Source organism: Paramisgurnus dabryanus, chromosome 5 (genome assembly GCF_030506205.2).
Source record: "Paramisgurnus dabryanus chromosome 5, PD_genome_1.1, whole genome shotgun sequence".
NCBI classification, from domain to species: Eukaryota; Metazoa; Chordata; class Actinopteri; order Cypriniformes; family Cobitidae; genus Paramisgurnus; species Paramisgurnus dabryanus.
Window position 1 is genome coordinate 13,333,925 of NC_133341.1, and position 19,277 is coordinate 13,353,201.

The 19,277-nt window shown below is 35.2% G+C and overlaps 2 protein-coding genes across 3 annotated transcripts in view; one reads left to right on the forward strand and one right to left on the reverse strand.

The window, feature by feature from the left end:
- znhit1 (zinc finger, HIT-type containing 1) overlaps window positions 1–19,277 on the forward strand; it is a 299,763-nt gene that overhangs the window by 11,498 nt on the left and 268,988 nt on the right. The window lies entirely within an intron of this gene.
- On the reverse strand, window positions 844–2,595 carry cxcl13 (chemokine (C-X-C motif) ligand 13). Its single transcript, XM_065266855.2, has 4 exons — window positions 2,440–2,595; window positions 1,973–2,108; window positions 1,609–1,692; window positions 844–1,484 (listed from the first exon to the last, which is right to left on the reverse strand). Exons 1-4 carry the CDS (start codon window positions 2,501–2,503, stop codon window positions 1,442–1,444), a joined length of 327 nt encoding a protein of 108 aa, XP_065122927.2. The 5' UTR covers window positions 2,504–2,595; the 3' UTR covers window positions 844–1,441.

Sequence of the window (19,277 nt, forward strand, 5' to 3'; positions counted from 1 at the left end):
CTCGCGTCATCGTTTCTTATGGGGTATAAGTAGGGCTGGGCAAAAAGATTTTTCGATTAATCGTTTTTTTTTACGTGGTCGATTCAGAATCGATTCTCAAAGAGCAGAATCGATTTTTTTCCTTTCATATTTATTTCTGCAAACATTTAACGTTAATCGAATTACTAGTCTTCTTCACTAGATGTCACCCTCTTTTTTGCCTAGCGCAATGTTACCAAGGAGCAAGAGGCAAGCATGTCATTCATTCATACAGTGCTTAAAATGGCGGTTTCAGGTGCTTCGTCGATTTTATTAATTACCGACTTGTAACCTGCTGTTCACTGTTTTTTTATTTAGTATTTGTATTAAATCTATATTCATAGAGTTGAATAGAGTATAAAAACCGGCCCGAGAACCAGAATCGAAAATTTAATCGAGAATCGAAATCGAATCGATGTGGTAGCTTGTGAATCGAAATTGAATCGATCTGGAAAATCTGAATCGATACCCAGCCCTAGGTATAAGAAACGATGACGCATATCGTTAACGTACTAATACACCCACAGGAAATGTAAAATCGTGAATTGCACCATAGTTGCTCTTTAAGAAAAATGAATTGTAAAATCATTGAATTATTATTATGTTCAGTTAGCATACATTAGAGAAGTGGTTCTCAAACTTGTTGGCATGCGGCCCCCTTTGGTGCGTCCCTTCATGCCCCCCAAAGAAAATTTATGTCATAAAACAAATTTAAAACTTAGAATTTTAATAATACAAAACATGTTAAATTTTATAAAGTTGTGCTTTTGGTTAGTAGCCTTATTTTTCTATGGTTTAAGTATGATAAATAAAGTGTATTTTATAAAAACGTCCCCTCAGTTTGAGACAACTGCATTAGGGAGAATATGGTTTACTGGTATAAGTTGCTGTCGTTGGATAACATTGATTTTAATATAAAACCAATCACATAATTCATATAAAAACTGTCATAATCAGGGATGTGTGTCTTGCAAAAGCATTTTATCAGAAAAAAGTATTCCCTTTTATGTGAATGCTGATTTGATTGTAAAGCATTGTGTGTGGTTTTACATACAATTAAACACTATGAATAGAAAAGCCCAAAAGAGTGTTTGTTCTTAACATGTGGGTTTAACAATTGTCTTCTCATGCTGTTTCTCCTGCACTGACGATACATGTTTTGTAAATCATGTTTGGTCTATAAAGCCATATTGATAATGTGTAAAACTAACTCATCTTTATCTTAATAATTTTACAACTTGGTGCTATGTGGCCCAGTCAATGCAAAGGCTTGTTTCTGTGTTTCCACTTTAAAGGCAATAAAGATGTCCTTTTTGGAATAAGTTGTTTTTTATTTCAAAATCATTTTCACATGATCAACATTCAGTATGTTTGACATTTCAAAGGGAAAATATGAAAAATATCTTTGTTGTGGTCTGTTCATTTATGCCACAGTGGGTTCAGAATTTTCCTTTGCATTTCTTTTGCTGATGGAAAAAAACAAAAAATGGAAAAGTTACACAACAATGCAAAAGAGGTCATATTTTCGATTAAAAAATGTTTAAAGTTTAGATTTGTTAGAACAGAAATAATAAATGGACTCCACATTACCTCCTCATTACTTTGGACAAGACGTGGTTGATCCATTTTGCTTCAGGATTCACACAGACTGTACTTTTGTCCTTTTTGGTAATCCTAAGAAATTTAGGAGAAAGCCATGAATAACGATAAGACATCACTGCTAAATGCAAGTAATTTCTGTATGACCCACATACAAGCTTATCTGTTATCTGTTGCCTTATAAGTGACATTTATTTGTTCGCAGCTTGGGCTGTGTGGGCTTAAGAGCAAATAGTGAAATGAATTTCGAGAGCTTTGTGGTTTGTCATGCACCCCCTTGCACATTTCCCTCATGTCGGATTTTAAGCATATATGTGGCGTGCACAGATGTACATGAGCAAACTGAACGACTTACACAATCTCGGTTTTGCGACAGTGTGCACCTTGAGGCAGAATTTCAATTCTTTGGAAAAGCCGAGGTGGGACTATGGATGTAGTGGTGGTTAGACAGCGACACTTGTTGTTGGTATCAAAACCATCCATTGGGAATGCTGAAAGGAGAAGTGTATTTTTTATTATTTATTATTTTTAAATACCAAGAAACAACAAACAAGCTAAGTAATTCATACAAAATATGTTCAGTTTGATAATACGTTTTTTTACTAAATTAGGTTCATGAGTTAATATTTGTATTACAAAATAGTTCCAGATTTATTTTTTTGATTTTATTTACACACAAAATGTAGCCAAACAAGATTTATCACAACAAGGCACAATGTCAGTGATAAATCCCCACTAAACTATTAATATTAAGATGCTAGTAATAATGTGAATTTTAAGATAATAATTTGAAAAAGTAAAAGAGCATTAATAGTTTCTTACCAAGTAGGGTTGTGATGCAGCAGAGTGCAATAGCTGCCAGCAGTAAATTTGTGTGCAGAAGCATGTTGATGGTGAGATCTGGAGTGGAGCAGGTTTAGGATGAGAGACTCCTTTTGACCAGTTTATATTGATGCTCAGAAGGGGAAGTTATAAATCAAGTGGGTGAAAAAACATTTGCATATGACTTGGAATTTTGCTGTCAGAAGGAAAAAATTTGATTTTTTTTTCAAAAGAGATGGAAAGACAAACTTTCATTTGTTACAGTATTGTTTTATTTTATTTCTAAATCACACGTTATTTTTTAGAAGATTTAATATGAATTAATAACTAAAATACCAATATGGAAAAATCATAATTTCATCAATAAACTTAAAAAGTAAAAATGTATAAAGAAAAGTGTTTATTATTTACAGTGTATCACAATGATGTGAGTCTTCTCTGTTAACAAGAACTTTCACTTTTTTACATTGCAATAGGTTTTCATTCTCTTGAAGGGATTTGAAAAATAACTTTCAGTTTCATGTTTTGTGGCCCATCGGTGATACAAAAAGGTGATGTTTTTTCATAACCATAGACAAGACGTGTCTGAAATGACTAAATTTGTGTCTGTAGTGTTTGAGTTCTCTTTCAGCTATACTGTACTAGAATACATAGGTAAAGAATACATTGGCTATTTATACAAATATGTCAAAAAGTTGAGTAGCCTTAAACAAATATCTAATAATTAAATACAATTCAACACCAAAGTGTCTATAAACTCTCTATAAGACTTGTTTAACTAGTTTTAGATGTAGTTTTTTTTAATTATATAAATCTGCCAGTTTTTTTAAACTTTGGTAGGAAGTACACCACTATCATACTTTTATTTCAGTGAAGGTAAGAACATAAACTACAAAAGCTATTGGTTATATAACATTTGCACTATTATTATCCAGAAATAAGATAAGATGAACATACACTCACATTTTGTGTCAACTATGGGTTAAGTTTTCACAATGTAACATGCCATTACGAGATTTCGTTATATAGTCACGTAATTTCTGCGTTTTTTTTTCGTGATCGTATAACGAATTCCTGTTTTCGTGTGATTATACCGTACTGGTTACTCAACTGTTTTGTCCTATTTTCTTATTGTCGCTTCGGTTTAGGGTTAGATTTACATAAAATGACATCCCTACCCAAACCCAACTCTAACCCTAATGCCAGGCGACGTATAAAAACTAAATCAGAAAAAAATAGTGTAAACCAATAGCCTACATAAAGTGACATTCTAATGCAAGGACCAAATCTAACCCTAAACCGAAGCAACAATGGTTTGAAAATAGGAAAAAGCAGTTGAGTAACCAATATGTGATAATCACACGAAAACAGGAATTCATTATACAATTACGAAAAAGCAGAAATTCGTGATAATATCATGAAAAAAGAATCAACAATTTACGCGACTATATCACAAAACCTTGTGAGACTGGGTAGCACATTAACAGCCTATATAACTTTTGATAAAATGGTAATCTGTGTAAAATATAAAACCGGTTTGGTGGACAATGATTTTTGATCCTTTAAAAATAATCAAGTGTAAAAGAAAAACTTTTATGACACACAACACCTTGCCCCATTCTGACATTAGTGAAACATCTTATTCTCCTAATAGCATTTTAACCTTAATTAATAACAATGCAGCATGAAGCTAAAACAACTCGGTTTTGCAAGTCAATTCAACCTACTACACTAGTCAACATTTGAAGGGGATCAAAACCTTTCTAAAACCCAATACCCGTACTTGTCTTAGGACAACTTTGATGAAAGTTTTTGATCCACTTTAAATGTTGACTAGTATATTTTAAGTTTTTACATGTGACAAGTTGACATAACTTATAAAAACAAGTTGAAACTGTTTAACTTAATTTTTTAAGTTAGAGTAACATAAAAATATATTTTGATTTGACAAAAATGCTGCATTTTTTTTTACAGTGTTCGATCTGTTTAAAGTCAACTTTCACTATGGGCGTCATTTGCCTAAAGATATGTCAGTATGGTTTAATTGTGTTAACAGTAATTTACAGTTAACAAAAATATATCAATACTGGAATTGTAGTTTGTAGCATAGAATTCACAAATATTATTCTAATTTAAGAGGGGTTGCATGTTCAAAACCAACATGCATTATGTCATAGACTTTTCAATCAGAAACTAATAGTTACTGATAATGATGAGAATGTCTCTCCACTTTATGAATGTATAAGAGAGTTGCAAATATAGCCATAAGCTCATTTAGAATCAGTGCCCAATTTCCAGCACTGTCCACCACATGGGGATTTTAGGGTATTGAGTAGTTAACGCCTAACATTTTTGCTGAAACTTGCTTACCAAAATAGATTGATGTTAAACACCATTGCCTTGATGGACAGACAGAAATTGCAAAATAAAGGAACAGAAAATGCCTCTTTAGAGCTGAGGAGTCTATTTAGGGTCAGCAAAGCTCTAAGCAAGGCTTTTCTTACCGTAAACGGAGGCACCGTCTTGTGTCTATAATCTGATCAGGGATTCCCGCACAAAATAAATATTCGGAGCACTGCACCAAAATTTCTTTACTGGATATTGGGTCTCTGCTAGGCTATATGCAAACATTTTTGATTGTCTTTTTCTTATCAGTGTCTGTCTTGTTTGTAATCATGATCCGTTGTTATTTATTTATTAATTCAGCAGATGCTTTTGTCCAAATCGACTTTTTTAATTAAATAGCATTCAACATTTTATCTTAATAGCTAACAATAAGCATAGTTTTTTAAATAATTTTTTTAATAAATTGTTAAAAATATTAAACTCTTAAATTTATAGACGGTTTCATCGGACGCACGTGATACACGTCTGGATCCGAACCTTACTTCCGGTTTCGTTTTTTTAATGCTCTAACTAGTTGCTAAACTGATCTATAAAACAAATGCCTCGACGAAAATAACAAATGTTTTGGTTTCCTATGTAATCTATGTGTTGTTTTTTTGCTTGTTATATAAATAAACTACGTTTAAAGAACTTTGTTGTTATTTATTCTTAGCGGAGTTTACCGGAAGTTACGTGCGGACCGCGACAGCGCTTGTTTATGTTGTTACTGCTGAAACGGTCTATATATATATATATATATATATATATATATATATATATATATATATATATATATATATATTTCTCAGGAAGATAGTATGCTGTTCAAAAACACAACCTGTACACCACTGTGCAACGAAAAGTGGTGGCACAGGATCCTATACTGTCAGTTTTTATAAAGGAATCAGAAGATTGCAGAGGCATTTCAGAGCATAGTGTTGAAAACAAAATTCTATTCTATTCTACATAAGGAATAACTGACACACTGCTTCGTGTAGCGCCACATTACCAACTTGGGTGTGCATTATTTTCAAATAATTTCAAATAATTCAAAGGACCAGAGTGAATTATTTCCCCTTATACCACAATTACCACAGACATCGGAAAGACATCGCTCTGGTGGTTATTTTAAGACATTTGTCAGGTTAGGTGTGTGTTTATCGAGAAATAATGTATACCTGTGGAACATTTCTTAACCAGTCAGAATAAAGCATTCGGCACCCCTGTGGTCTATTCTATTCTATTCTATTCTATTCTATTCTATTCTATTCTATTCTATTTTATTCTATTCTATTCTATTCTATATTTAATATTTTTTTTATTTCTGTAGTTTATTTTTTGCTTTGAAAACAATGCAACATTGTGCAATGTAAATGAACTGAAACTTGAAAGTGAAGTGGGTCACGATTCTTTCAAACACCCTATTTTGGGCTTATTTTGCTGACAGAAAGTATTTTGAAAGTAAGTTGGTGCCAGCTCCATTTTCATGTTTCTGTTTCATTTCTTCTGCTTTGGAAAGGTTCACTCTTATTTACAAAATATTTAACTCTCTCAACGCCAATGTTTATGACTTAAGGCCACCCCATCGCACCCAGAAGTATTTGTATATTTGTTAGAAAAATAACTAAACAATATCTAGTTTCGAGTTTTTAGGCTTATTTTGATGCTTGTTTAGTTTTAGTATCTTTTTTTTTAAATAACTAAGTTATCTTAAGTAGTTTGTTTATGCCAACAGTCTCAAACTCTGCGGCCCGTGTCACCTTTCAACTTTCAAGTGTACATTGAATGTATCATCAAAGTCAGAGCGCATTGTGGGCAAAAAAAGTAGTGAACGAATGTAGGGAATGAAGTTGTTCACTCAGGTTTTAGACATCACTTTAAAATGGCGGGTGCCGGGTGCCAAATATAGTGACAACATACGGAAGTTTTAAGTCAAAATTCTGAGATTAAAGTCGGAATTCTGAGATTAAAGTTAGAATTCTGAGATTAAAGTTAGAATTCTGAAATTAAAGTCAGAATTCTGATATTAAAGTAATAATTCTGATATTAAAGTCATAATTCTGAGATTAAAGTCAGAATTTTGAGAATAAAGTCAGAATTCAAATATTTTTTTCACCAGTGGCCCTAATCCTCTTCCGTACCAACATACCCACGTCCACGCTAAAACTCTCATGTGAATAAGTGAGTCCAAGATGGTGCCGTTACCGGAAGCTATATTACAGTTTATACGTTTTAAAATATGGATACTTTACAAAGTTGCATCGATTAACCTCAGAAGACCTTTACTAACCCACTGGAGCCGTGTGGATTACCTCTGTGAAGGATGAATGCACTTTTTGGGGGGTTTAAAGTCAGAAGTTGTTTCCTGATTCCTGTTTACTCCAATTATAAAGCTTGGAAAAGCAAGGAGGACATTTACTAAAATAACTTAAATAATGTGCTTGTCTAAAAGATGATAGACATATGTATCTCGGATTGCTTGAGGGTGGGTAATCATGGGGTAACTTTGGCTGGAGTTTCCCTTTAAAAATATTAGTTGACACAAAAATATTAGTTTTACAATTCAACAACTCCAAATTTTAATTCAACAAGGTAACTTACTTTTTTAAGTTGAACCAACAAATATTTTTTTACAGTGTTGTAAAACCCACTATGAGTCTGCATGTCTGGATTTTTTTATTTTTTGCACTAATATTTACAGTGACTAATGATAAACTAATGAGTAAGATGATATTTATCACACACACAATGATTGCAGCAGTTTTTGCTCAGTTCTTTGCAATGATAAACAATATTGGTAATTCTTGATCAGAAACATTATTATCCATAATATCCAAAGCAGCAAGCATGTGGTTTTAATGATGCGTTCATTAGAAGACAATGCGTGGGTGGCGTAATGTATGTTGTCTTTGAACAATGAAGCATTTCTTTCCACTTTCCGATCACGAATAGACGCTACAGGCTTCATAGGCTCATGTTGGTATTTAAGAAGTGTGGGTGAGCTCAGTGGATTCTGACCACGCAGGGCTTCGCTTTCTACGTAAAGGCGCTATGACTCACACCTTGGTTAGGACACTCACCAGGATAGGCCAACCTCAAATAAAAGTATCTCAAATTTTTACTGTTAGCTATCCTATGCTCCATCATCATATTAAAAATAAAATATAATTATATGCAAAGCACATATCCATACAATATATTTGGATTTTAAAGAGATATATAAATTCAAAATACTACAAATTTGATCTTTTTTAATGTAGTGTTTATTTGTAATTATTTCTAGACATTGCCATAGGAGTTTACCTCAGCCTGGAGTATATAAATTATTAATGCAAGCAACAAAAAATCTAAACGTACACTTTTAGATGACACTTAAAATGCTGATGTTACATTTTACAATTTTTCAGTAGAAGAGATTGCTTCTCGGCAGAAAGCAGTGGTGGTTAACACCTTATATTTTTTTACCAAATCAGACGTAATCAAATTCTCTATAATGGTGAGGATGTTTGGCTTTTACAGACATTCAAACAAGTACACACTCATGTACACAAAATGTTTATATTTATTTAATATATCACTGCATTTGCGTTAGGATTTTTTGTCCAAAATGACCAATTAGGTGTAGTACAAACAAAATCAAGTCAGCTCGCTACTGTCTTGACATAAATTAATGAAAAATGAGAGTAAAAAGGACACTGATGTATGTCTGATTTGCCAAGAAAGTATTGCCATTTTGAAAGCTAGAACTTGTTTCTCCTTTGTCTTCACAACTATTTTCATTGTGATGATGGATATATTAATAGTTATCTAGCAATGTTATCATGCCTCACTGTTGATATACATTAAAATGATTTGTTATCATGCCAAATGTTTAACTATTAGAAAGTGTATGAGTAAACCAATAGTAAAACAAAATGACCCCCCAGCCAATTTTCTTTGGTTAAAAAAAAAATGTTCCCTTCATCTCAGTTGAATAAGATTTTGTGACTTTTCTACATTATCTGTCAATATTCATATAAAAAAAACTTGGCTTGATTCGGGCGTTCTGAAGATTTTGAAGATTGAAAAAGAATGGGAAATGCAAAAAAATCCTTTTTTTTTTTGTTAAAATTTTTGTTGAATTGAATTGTTTTCAATGGAATTAACATTCAGCCCGACCACAATCTGGCTATTTTGGGCTATTCTGATGTTATGGATACTATCCCTCGTACTCATCAGCACGCGCTAATGGTAGGCTTAATAGGAGCAAAAAAGATCATACTCCTTAATTGGAAAACTTCCCAAGCTCCTTGTTTTCAGAGATGGTTAAATGAGATGCTTCATATCATTCAAATGGAACAGCTACGTTTTGGTGAGCTTCCTTCACTAAAAAGATTTGAAGCCACTTGGGGACCTCTCTTAAAGCAACACTATGTAGTTTTTTTACCTCTAAATAATGTCTCTAAAATTATTTCAGTGATAGAACAACTTTTAACTGGACAAATTGTACTGTTGCTGCAACCTGAGCAGCCTCCTAGCTGCTACAAGCACACTCTGAAAGTGGCGGTGGAGGGTAGGAAACACAGCCCCACCCCTCCCCCTGCCTGCAGAAGAGTGTCTGATACCAGGCACTGTTGCTCTTTTCAACCACATGGGGGAGCTGTAAGTCATTTTTACATGGAAACTACATAGTGTTGCTTTAAAGACTTTTGAAAGTTCAAAAATTATATACTCTGTAATCATCTCCTTTTATTTATTTTTAAATTCGTACTAGTTTTATGTACTGCAATGGTGATATTACTGATTTACAACACAACTGTGAATATTGTCAGTTATTATGCTTACTCTCAATAATTATTATGTATATAATTGAAGAGTTTAGTTGCAAAACAAGATATCTCCGTTTTTAACATTTTTGTCAAAACATGTTTATTATTATGTTATCATGTTATTATTTTGTTTTATGGTGCTACTTAGCTGTATTTTTTAAGTTATGAAGGTTTAAATCAAAACAAACCAACTGCAGTTGAATTGATGTTAATTGGAATGCCAACCAAAAAATGAGATTTCTGAAAAATGAAAAAAAAAAAACGGAGTTATCTCGTTTTGCAACTAAACTCTTCATTTGCTGACTGAGGCAATCCAGATGTTTTCTCTTGATGTTTTTTGTGTGTGTGTGTGTGTGTGTGTGTGTGTGTGTGTCCTTGTGGTCTACTGTTGGTTGCTGATTTATACTTTTGTATAAAAACAACCACAGATCAAAGATAAAAGTGGTGGGCTCTAATGCTTACACAGGTGCGTGCACACAGAATCAGACAAGCGCGCACACACACACACGCACACCCACACACAACATCACCACCACAATGATTAGAATATTAACACCGTTTACTAATGTTTTTTAACGTTTTTATTAAATCTGTAAACTGTTAGGGTCAAAATGTTTAAAATTAATTTGTTGTCTGTCATTTCTTTTACTTATTTAATGTATAATCAATTAGATGTAAATGATCTGTGCCATGGTAATTAAAGTTTCAAGAACTTAAAATTATTCATCTAAATGAGCTTAATTTTATTAATAAACAACATTTTAATGGTACAAATACATTTGTAAAATAACTTCAAATATTGAGTCAAACCCAACAATACATTTAAGCAATCCAGATTGCAACACAGTCTCACACTTAGTGATGGTCAACCCGGATCTTTTTAAGGATTCGGGTTATTCTGAGTCACTCACTAATATGATCCGGGTTGTGCGAGTCACTCGAGTCACTTGAGTCACTTGGTCAAAATCTCCCAATTCCAATCGCTAAGTCATACTAATGCCAACCAAGCAACTCGGATCACGCGTGCAGCTACGAGTTTATGACTCCTCTGCTCACAAAAAAGGGCTTATGTGACCTGAGGAACTCGTAAAAAACATGCATGCCCGTGGTAACATTATCAATAACATAATTGTAAAAGTTTGGTGTGTTTAGTTTCATTTCATAACGACAAATATGTCAACACCACATTTAGAAGATGTCAGGCTTGGTTGACTTGGACGTGAGAGGAACGTGTCCTGTTTCAGATTGACTTAAAAGATCCACGATAGGCTTCGGTTAATCTTGTGAGTGAGTCCCAGACAGAGCCGCTCGCCCGCTCCTGCACGGGTCCTGTGAGTGAACCACTCACGTCACTCTGAGTGACTCAGTCAACAAGAGGAGCCGTGTACGTTGTCCGTCGGTGGCGGATCTTTCCAGCAGCACTGCTGCAGCAGTCCTCGTATTTAAAAATGTTAAACATTTGCAGCTTTTACCCAAAACATTGTGCCAGTCAAATATTTCAACAGATTAGCCTACATGAGTCAGTGGGTTAACAACACGAGCAAGGCTTGTTTCTCCTAGCCCAGGATTCAAGCTCCATGAGTTGAGTCACTCTCTGTGTGAATCCCCGAGCCGCCGACCAACTCATTGTCGCGCGCACGCATCCCTTTGTACTCGGACTCGGAGCTGCAAGAAATAATGATCCGGAATAGCAGCTTTTGGTTCACTCGGTACCCCCAGTCGACATTTGGTGATGTAAATTAACTCGTTGTTGCAAGTTATAGAACCTATGGCAGCTTATGTAGAGTTATTTGTTGTAATTCTGTTGTAAACATTTGAAGAGCTTTGTGTTTGATACAATTTCTCATTTTTAATGCAAAATCTGAGAGGACTCAACTGACTCGGGTTAATGGTCACTAAAGGGCGATTTATAGTCGTGCGTAGGTGCTACGCCGTAGCTACGGCGTAGGCTATCCGTAGCCTGTGCGTAGCTCTGCGTAGCCTGACGCGCACCTCACAAAATTCCTAACAGCGCGTCGGACCTACGCGGACCGCAAGCTCTGTGATTGGTCCACCAGAACCCCTCCCGTCAGGTAAAAAAAACTGCGTCATAGGTATTTCCGGTTGAGACGGTGAAAACAAAGATGAGCCAAGTCGAGGAGTGATTTAACTAAAACTGCAACATAAGTCGCTGTTTATTTACTTACATCATTGCTGGTCTTCTCAAATTATACACAACAAGTTGCTATTTTTTCTTCGTTTGTGGGTTAACTTGCTTAGCTTCTTCTTCTGTGACGACTTCTGCTGCTACTGTGGTTACACGCGTGATTACTGCCAACCAGCGGTTTCGCGTGTCTTTGCACGTCGACGCGGACGGCGACGCACAAGTATAAATGAAAACCGACGCGGAACCTACGCCGTCGCTGCTACGCCGTAGGACCTACGCACGAGTATAAATCGCCCTTAAGGACTCATGGTTCTCGAGTCATTTTAGGGATCGGGTTAAATGATCCGAGTTTCGGGTGACTCGCTCATCACTATCTCACACCCATGGCGTCAATATTTGACGACACTTGACCATGCGTCAATATGTTGACGCGGAGGGTATACCTTTCGCGTCACTTTTTGACGAACTGGGGACTTCAATACTATTAGGTACGCGAAATTAAACAGTTGTCAACTGACATTGGGGTTAGGGATAGGTTTGGGTAGGGATGTCATTATGTAAATCTAACCCTAAACAGACGCGAAAATGGTAGAAAATGGTAAGAAAATAGGAAAGAGAATTTCGCGTACCTGATAGTATTGAAGTCCCCAGTTCGTCAAAAAGTGACGCGAAAGGTATACCCTCCGCGTCAACATATTGACGCATGGTCAAGTGTCGTCAAATATTGACGCCATGGGGTGAGACTGGGTTGATCCAGATTAAGGATTTTTAGATAAAATTGCTTAAAATTCTATGTAAAACTTACTTAAAAGGGGGGTGGAAAATGATGCAAGTATGTTAACCCAGCGTAATATTGTTTTGAGTGCATTCTAAAATATAATTCCAAAATTTTAACTTTCATGCAGGACTTGTTTTATTCATGTACAGAGAACCAGTGCAGGTTTTGAATTGGGCTACAGTATACATGCTAAAGTAAATAACAATCTCACTTTCACATCCTCACTGAGGGCTGAAGGTAAAGATAAAATCATAGAACCATCCCTGCTTTTCAGTGCCATCTACTGTTATAATTCGAGCTGTGAAAACGTCCTTGAAAATATTTTATTATACAATTTAAATAAGTTCACATCGCAAAACCCTATAAAACAACTTTGAATAAAATCATGTGTCGTATATCTGCATACTAGTTCTGATTTAAGGTCAACTTTACATCGTATCAACAAAATATAACGTCCATTTAGCTTCTACACTCCCTTTTAATTAACTGTAACCAATATGATTAAAAATCCTTTAGACTTGTTGTATGTCCAGCAGGGGGCATAATCCAACAAGAGAACAACTCATGGGCTAAAGTCTGGTTTGAGGTTGTGTAACCACCTTAGATATCTTAAATTAGGCAATGACAAGAACAGAAAGTGAAAATTGGCAAGTTAAATGCTTTCTTTCTTTGTATCTACAGTATTATTTTAATAATCATTATTTGCCTAAAATGTAAGCCCTGGCTGGATCTACGTATACTCATAATAATAAATAACAATAATATATATATTTTTAAATGATATTTATCACTTGCATTATTTAAGAATTCCTTAAGCTTATCTTGTGCCCTTATAAGTAATCTTGAGGACAGCCTTTTTGGTGCACATCTGTCCTGGGTTTCAGTTTCTTGAAACAGGTCGTACAGATTGTAATTGTTGTCCCACTGGTGATTTAGGATTCAGGCAGAGTTTCAGTTGAGGTTTCTTCAAAGTCACACTGTATGAAAAGTATATAGACTTTAGTTAATTGAGAAACGGCCACACACACGCGCACACACGCACATATTCTTAATATAAATCACATTACATGATCTCAGTTGTGCTGCAGAATGCGCTTGCTTTGTGCACTTTCCACTCCTTGATATTTTCAGGCTTTATTTTGTCATATGTCTTAGAGCACATACATCGCTTGCTTAGGAACATCCTTTGGCCTGAAAGCAAAGATTAAAACAAACTGAACTGGTAATTTATTAAGATCTACAAGAGTAAAATAACATAGCCTTTGGCTATGCTAAAGCAGCAAAGAATAGTAAAGCAATGCAAGAAGCATGACATAGGCTAAATAAACAGACACAGAAAATAATCGTAATACAGAATAAATATTACATACGGCCTAAAACAATTCTGAAGGCAAGTTATTATTAACTTGTAAACTTGGGAATTAAAAAAAAATAATGATAATACTGTATTTTCATAACAAGCTGACAATAACGACAATAATGAATATATAACATAAAAACGTATGCCAAATGAACTTACCCTCACTAAAAGCTATGCAGATCACAAGCACCAAGGACAACAATATGATGGAGCGGTTCATGTTTGATCTCAAGAGCAGATACAGACTGAATGAAAGTAAACCATGCTTTTATGCATTGTCATGGGAATTCCCTTTAATTTCCATTCCTAAATGACATCATTAGTAAAAATATACCAGTCATACCAGCCCTTAATTGAAGAACAAAATGTTTTTTTACTTGACTTACTTAAAATATTGCTAATACTCAGATATAAACCTCACAAAACATGTACATGCACAAAACAAATTTTTATCCTTGCTGTTTGTGGGCAGATACAGGTCAGTCGGGACCCCCCCACACACAAATTCCACAACAACATCTTAAACATGTTGTGTGAGCTGACATGATAAAGACCTACTTATTTTCTGTACATCTTATAAGACCTGTAGTTACATATGAGTTATTCCATAGGTTTTTTTGATGACTACTGTATTTCCCTAAATGACCCACACAGAAAGCATTTACTAAGCACAGATAAAGCAGAGGTGAGGAATGGCTATAGAGAAACCTCTTTCCGCTGATTGGTTGGATTACATGAACATACTCCTGAACTTCATAGAAAACATGGTCCTAAAGAGCACTTAAAATGGTGTGCGAGCTTGAAATGTGAAACCCTATTGGCTCTCGTGACCGATTGCCTCATACTCTAATATTCTGGTGTATGTTTGAATGAGATCTGACTGTGTGCATTGCGTTCAGAGAATATAATGTGATCTTATGCTTCAGTTTTAAGGTTTTCAGGTTTGCAACACGACCTATGGGATCATTATTTTTAATTATTATTTTTAATTATCATTCTCCTCAGTCATGAAAACATTGTAGCTACTGCAGCCGTGTAAGTGGGCCGTGGGATTCCCCAAATTTTCTTCTTAATGTGTATAAACTGTAAGCAGCTAATAATGAAAGTTAAGTGCTACTTTTCCATTGCACAGTATTGTTTATTGTGACACTTCAAAGATAATACTCTTTTTTTAATATTACCTTGTTTATAATGTCCTGATTTTTAAACAAAAACCCAGTAATTACTCGGTAGAGTTTAGCCTTAGCACACCTGCATGGAAGTTTCTGGTATGCTTAGTAAGACTTTAATTAGTTGCTTAAGGTGGGTTTAATAAGGATTGGACATCCAGGACCGAGTTTGGGTACCATTGTTCTACAGCATCTATACCTGTTTCTCCATGATCATCAGCAGGCCTATCAATGCTGTGTTAACTATTGAGCCCATTGGAGATTTTGAGGGTTCATTGACGACTATAAAGGAGGGTGCCCATCATATGACCCCAATAATATTCTCACATTCCCCTATAAATCTCACTGCTGTGCTGACGTTAAGAATGCTAACTTTCCATGATGACTGTAACAGCGAATAGCTCTAAATAGGACTTCACAAGAATAACAGCGGACTTGTAGTTTCTCAAGACAGGAAATTTAAGAGGAAGTCAGGAAATGAGAGGTCTGCTGGCTTCTTTAGTTTTGTGTATTGTGCTTTACATCATCAGACAGTCAAGCACATGCCCTCCTTACACACTTCCTCCTGAACAAGGCCAACGATTTCTGAGAAATACTATGGGTTATAATAAAGAGGGTGTGGGATACTGATATATGGGGGGCGAGGAGCGCTAATGCATTTTAGAGATAAATGAAAATATTTACAGTTAAGTGCAAAAGTCTGCATCCCTTTAATATGAAATGGCAAAGAAGTAAAACAAACAACACAATATTTAATTTATGTTGAGTTGTACGAATGTACCTTCATCATCAAAAGCCTCCAAAATGATCAAAGAGTGTACTAAAAAGAAAAGTGATTGTGAAACAATGGAAATTACATGAGTCCAGAAATGTTTTCAAATATTTTGTAACCTCTTCCAACCTCTTTGACAGGGCCGGAGTGAGACTCATTTTCAGCCCTGGAGTTTCATGCCTTAGACAGGCCCACTTTAGTTCACAACTGACTATATTACAAAATATCATTAAATCGTCAGTAGTATAAGTCTGCAGTAGTGGACTGGTCTCTGCAGCCTTGCAATTTCATTGTATTTTTCCATTATATTATTTCCAATTTAGTGCAAATACAGTAGCCTAAACCATTATGATTTTTGCCATAATCGTGCAGCCCTACCATAAGACATTTAAATTTTTTTCAAGTAAACTTATTCAAATACTACTGAAAGGGAACAAACATGTTTGTGTTTTCCCCTGTATTTCCACTTCTATAAAATGGTGGGTCTATTTATCTAGAATTATCAAGTTAGCATTGGAAACCAATGGAAAAAATCCTTATCTTAATTTTTTAATAAAAAATCCTCATATGGAACTTACTTTTAAACTTACTTTTTTCTAATAAACTGATGAGTTTTGCATTAAATATATTTTTGGTTCCTCTTGCAATAAACAATGAATAATGAAGATTCATATACGAGTCATTGTTAAATATATGACTTGGATAAAAAAACACAATTAGTAGATAAATTTTCCTTTTAGAGCCTGTTTGTACCAGGATGCGCTCAAGTGCAAGTGCACTCAAATATAGACGCGTCTGAAACAAAACTCGTTTTCACAGGTAGTGCTTTGAAAAGCAGAAGAAAGTGGTGCATCCTGCTTTTTTCATGCGTTTTAGATGTTAAGTGGTCAGGACTCGGGACACAATCAACTTGGGCATAAAGCAGCGGGGACATCTCTCACCCGCAAATACACGACTGGGGCTGCTGTGAGTGCAGGCAGCATAGGGATAGCAACCTTCAACCCGGTGGCATGACAACACCAGACCGGCCCACCGGGAATCCTCCCAGTTCTCCCTATGGCCAATCCAGGCCTGCTCTCTGAATACCAATCTGAGTAGCTTTTGTATCCACTCAGGTGTATGTTTAACTCATTCTTCCTGGCATACACTTGAACAAAATGGTTCAATGGCTCATATTCATAGTGGAACCATTTTTAGTGCTAAACATCACCTGTTGAACCATTTCTACAGAGGTGCTATACTGCTCTATAGCGGTTCCTCTATGGATACGAGTTTTTAGTATTATTTAGCACCATTTTTTTAATAGTGTATATGGCCTTCCTGAAATCCAATTATACGGGTTTTGTATTAAATTCAAGTTTGGAACCTAACACTAAAATAACAAGTACATTACCAATTTAAAAACCAACTTACTGGGACCCACCAAGGCATGTGAAGGAACAATCTCACACAGGGAAACATGGCAAAGCAGGGGGTGGCAAATCACCTGATGATCTAAAAATGAACACAGAAACAAGTTTTTTTGCCCTTTCCTGTCTGACTTTTCTCTCTTTTGCTCTGATGTACATTGTTGCTTAGATTGCACGAGTGCCTGAGGAAGCCTTACAATAGGGATAAATATAAAAAGTCTTCAGTCCTTGATCAGTGATCAAGTGTTTTATACAGTATAAGTCTGTGGACATTTGTGGGCATTTATTATGAAATATTAGCTTACAACCTAAAGGGTTTCTGCAGATATCTTAATTCACCTTGACATTTGCTCAAAATTGGGTATTGACGTCAAAATCCAACGTTGGCCTGACGTCAAAATCAGACATTGAAGACTTCTTCAATCTTCTTCAAGACATCTTTTAGGAAACGTCTCTGAGACGTATTGCAGAGGAGCAAACAATAAAAAACAACATCTTGCAGATGTAAATGCATGCAGACATCTCCGAGATGTACGTGTGCTATCAGTAACAACAAAATATTAACATTCTTTGAATTACAATGCTTGTCTTATCAAATTAAAATACCCAATCATTTTTTAAGTGGACCTTTGGTTGTTTTAGAGCATCGGTGGGAAAACAGAGCCTCCGTGGGAGCATAGGAAACATTACTTCTGCAGTAGTGGAGAGAATTTTTGAACTTTTGATATCTTAAAATGTTTTAAACACCAATGTTTAAAATGATTCCGGCCGGTTTGGAGTACTGTTTTGAATTGTTTGCCTAAAAGAACCAGTTCAAGAGAAAGATTGAATCACAATCTAAAGAAACATCATTAATCATCACAAATAGTATTTTAGGACAGGAGGCTTTCAATATTGTTTCGAATCCAGGTCTGGTAGTAGCCTCCTCATATAAAAACCAGCTGTGTAGTAATTTTGCTGTGATAGTATCCCAGACAGGGTTTAGATTAAAGATAAATTAGGACATTTAAGTAGTTTTTACAAGCAAACCTTACAAAAACAGCATTGCAGGTATAAGATATGTCAAAGCAAAGTATTTTTAAATGAAGGCAGCTTAAACATGCATTTTAATCTGGGACTAGGATAAACCCTGTCAGGGAAACCGCCCCCTAGTCAGGATAATGTCTAAAGTGGACTATTGAAATAAAGGGGCGGTTTCCCAGACAGGGATTAGCTTAAGCCAGGACTAGGCCTTGGTTTAATTAGGAAATATAACTAGTTTTAACAAACATGCCTTACAAAAAACATTACCTGTGTGCATTTTGGGGCAAAACAAAGGGCACTGATGTATTTTAAGATATGGAAGTGCAAGTTGTTTTCAGTTTGGACAGCTTTTAAAAGTGTTATAGTCTAGGACTAGTCTAATCCCTGTCTGGGAAACCGCCCCAAAGTGTTTTCTTGAAAGACTAACTAATTTTACAGAAAATTCATTCAACCTAAACTTATAAACAAATGTGTAATATTAACAATTTCAATGAGTGCAATATTCATTATCTTACAATTTCATTTAACTATTTGATAAGCCAAGAACTGTGAACAAATATTTTTGCAATCTTTGATTTTATTTTTGTAAAATGAACAAACAGTGAACACAAGACCTTGTAATGCCACTGATGATAATAATAATAATAAACTTCAGTTGTATATAGCGCCTTTAAAGCAGCTTCTTAAAGGAGCATTTCACAGAAACATTAATCTTTATTGAAAGTGTGTCATATTTGTAGTCAAAATGTAACAGACATTTAAAATTTGGTGCCTATTTGACCAAGAAAAGGGGTGTTTGTAGTCTCACTCCCTTAACAAAGATATTGGAATGATTGATGATTTTTACATCATTGAAAGAAGGAAGTGCAACACTGATGCAGTGACAACTGAGAAAATGATGCATGACCATTCAAAAACATGACTGGGGTTCTAACTATACAAAGCTTAATGCAAATGGGTGAAGTGTCCCTTTAAGGCAGTTTACACA

Bases quoted from the DNA above. Each gene is read 5' to 3' on its own strand.
- cxcl13 (XM_065266855.2), bottom strand. From the start codon at position 2,503: ATGCTTCTGCACACAAATTTACTGCTGGCAGCTATTGCACTCTGCTGC. The intron at 1,693-1,972 runs GTAAGTCGTTCA...TAAATTTCTTAG, and splicing joins TGTCGCAAAACCGAGATTGT to GATTACCAAAAAGGACAAAA. The intron at 1,485-1,608 runs GTAATGTGGAGT...TTTTTCCATCAG, and splicing joins TTGTCCAAAGTAATGAGGAG to CAAAAGAAATGCAAAGGAAA.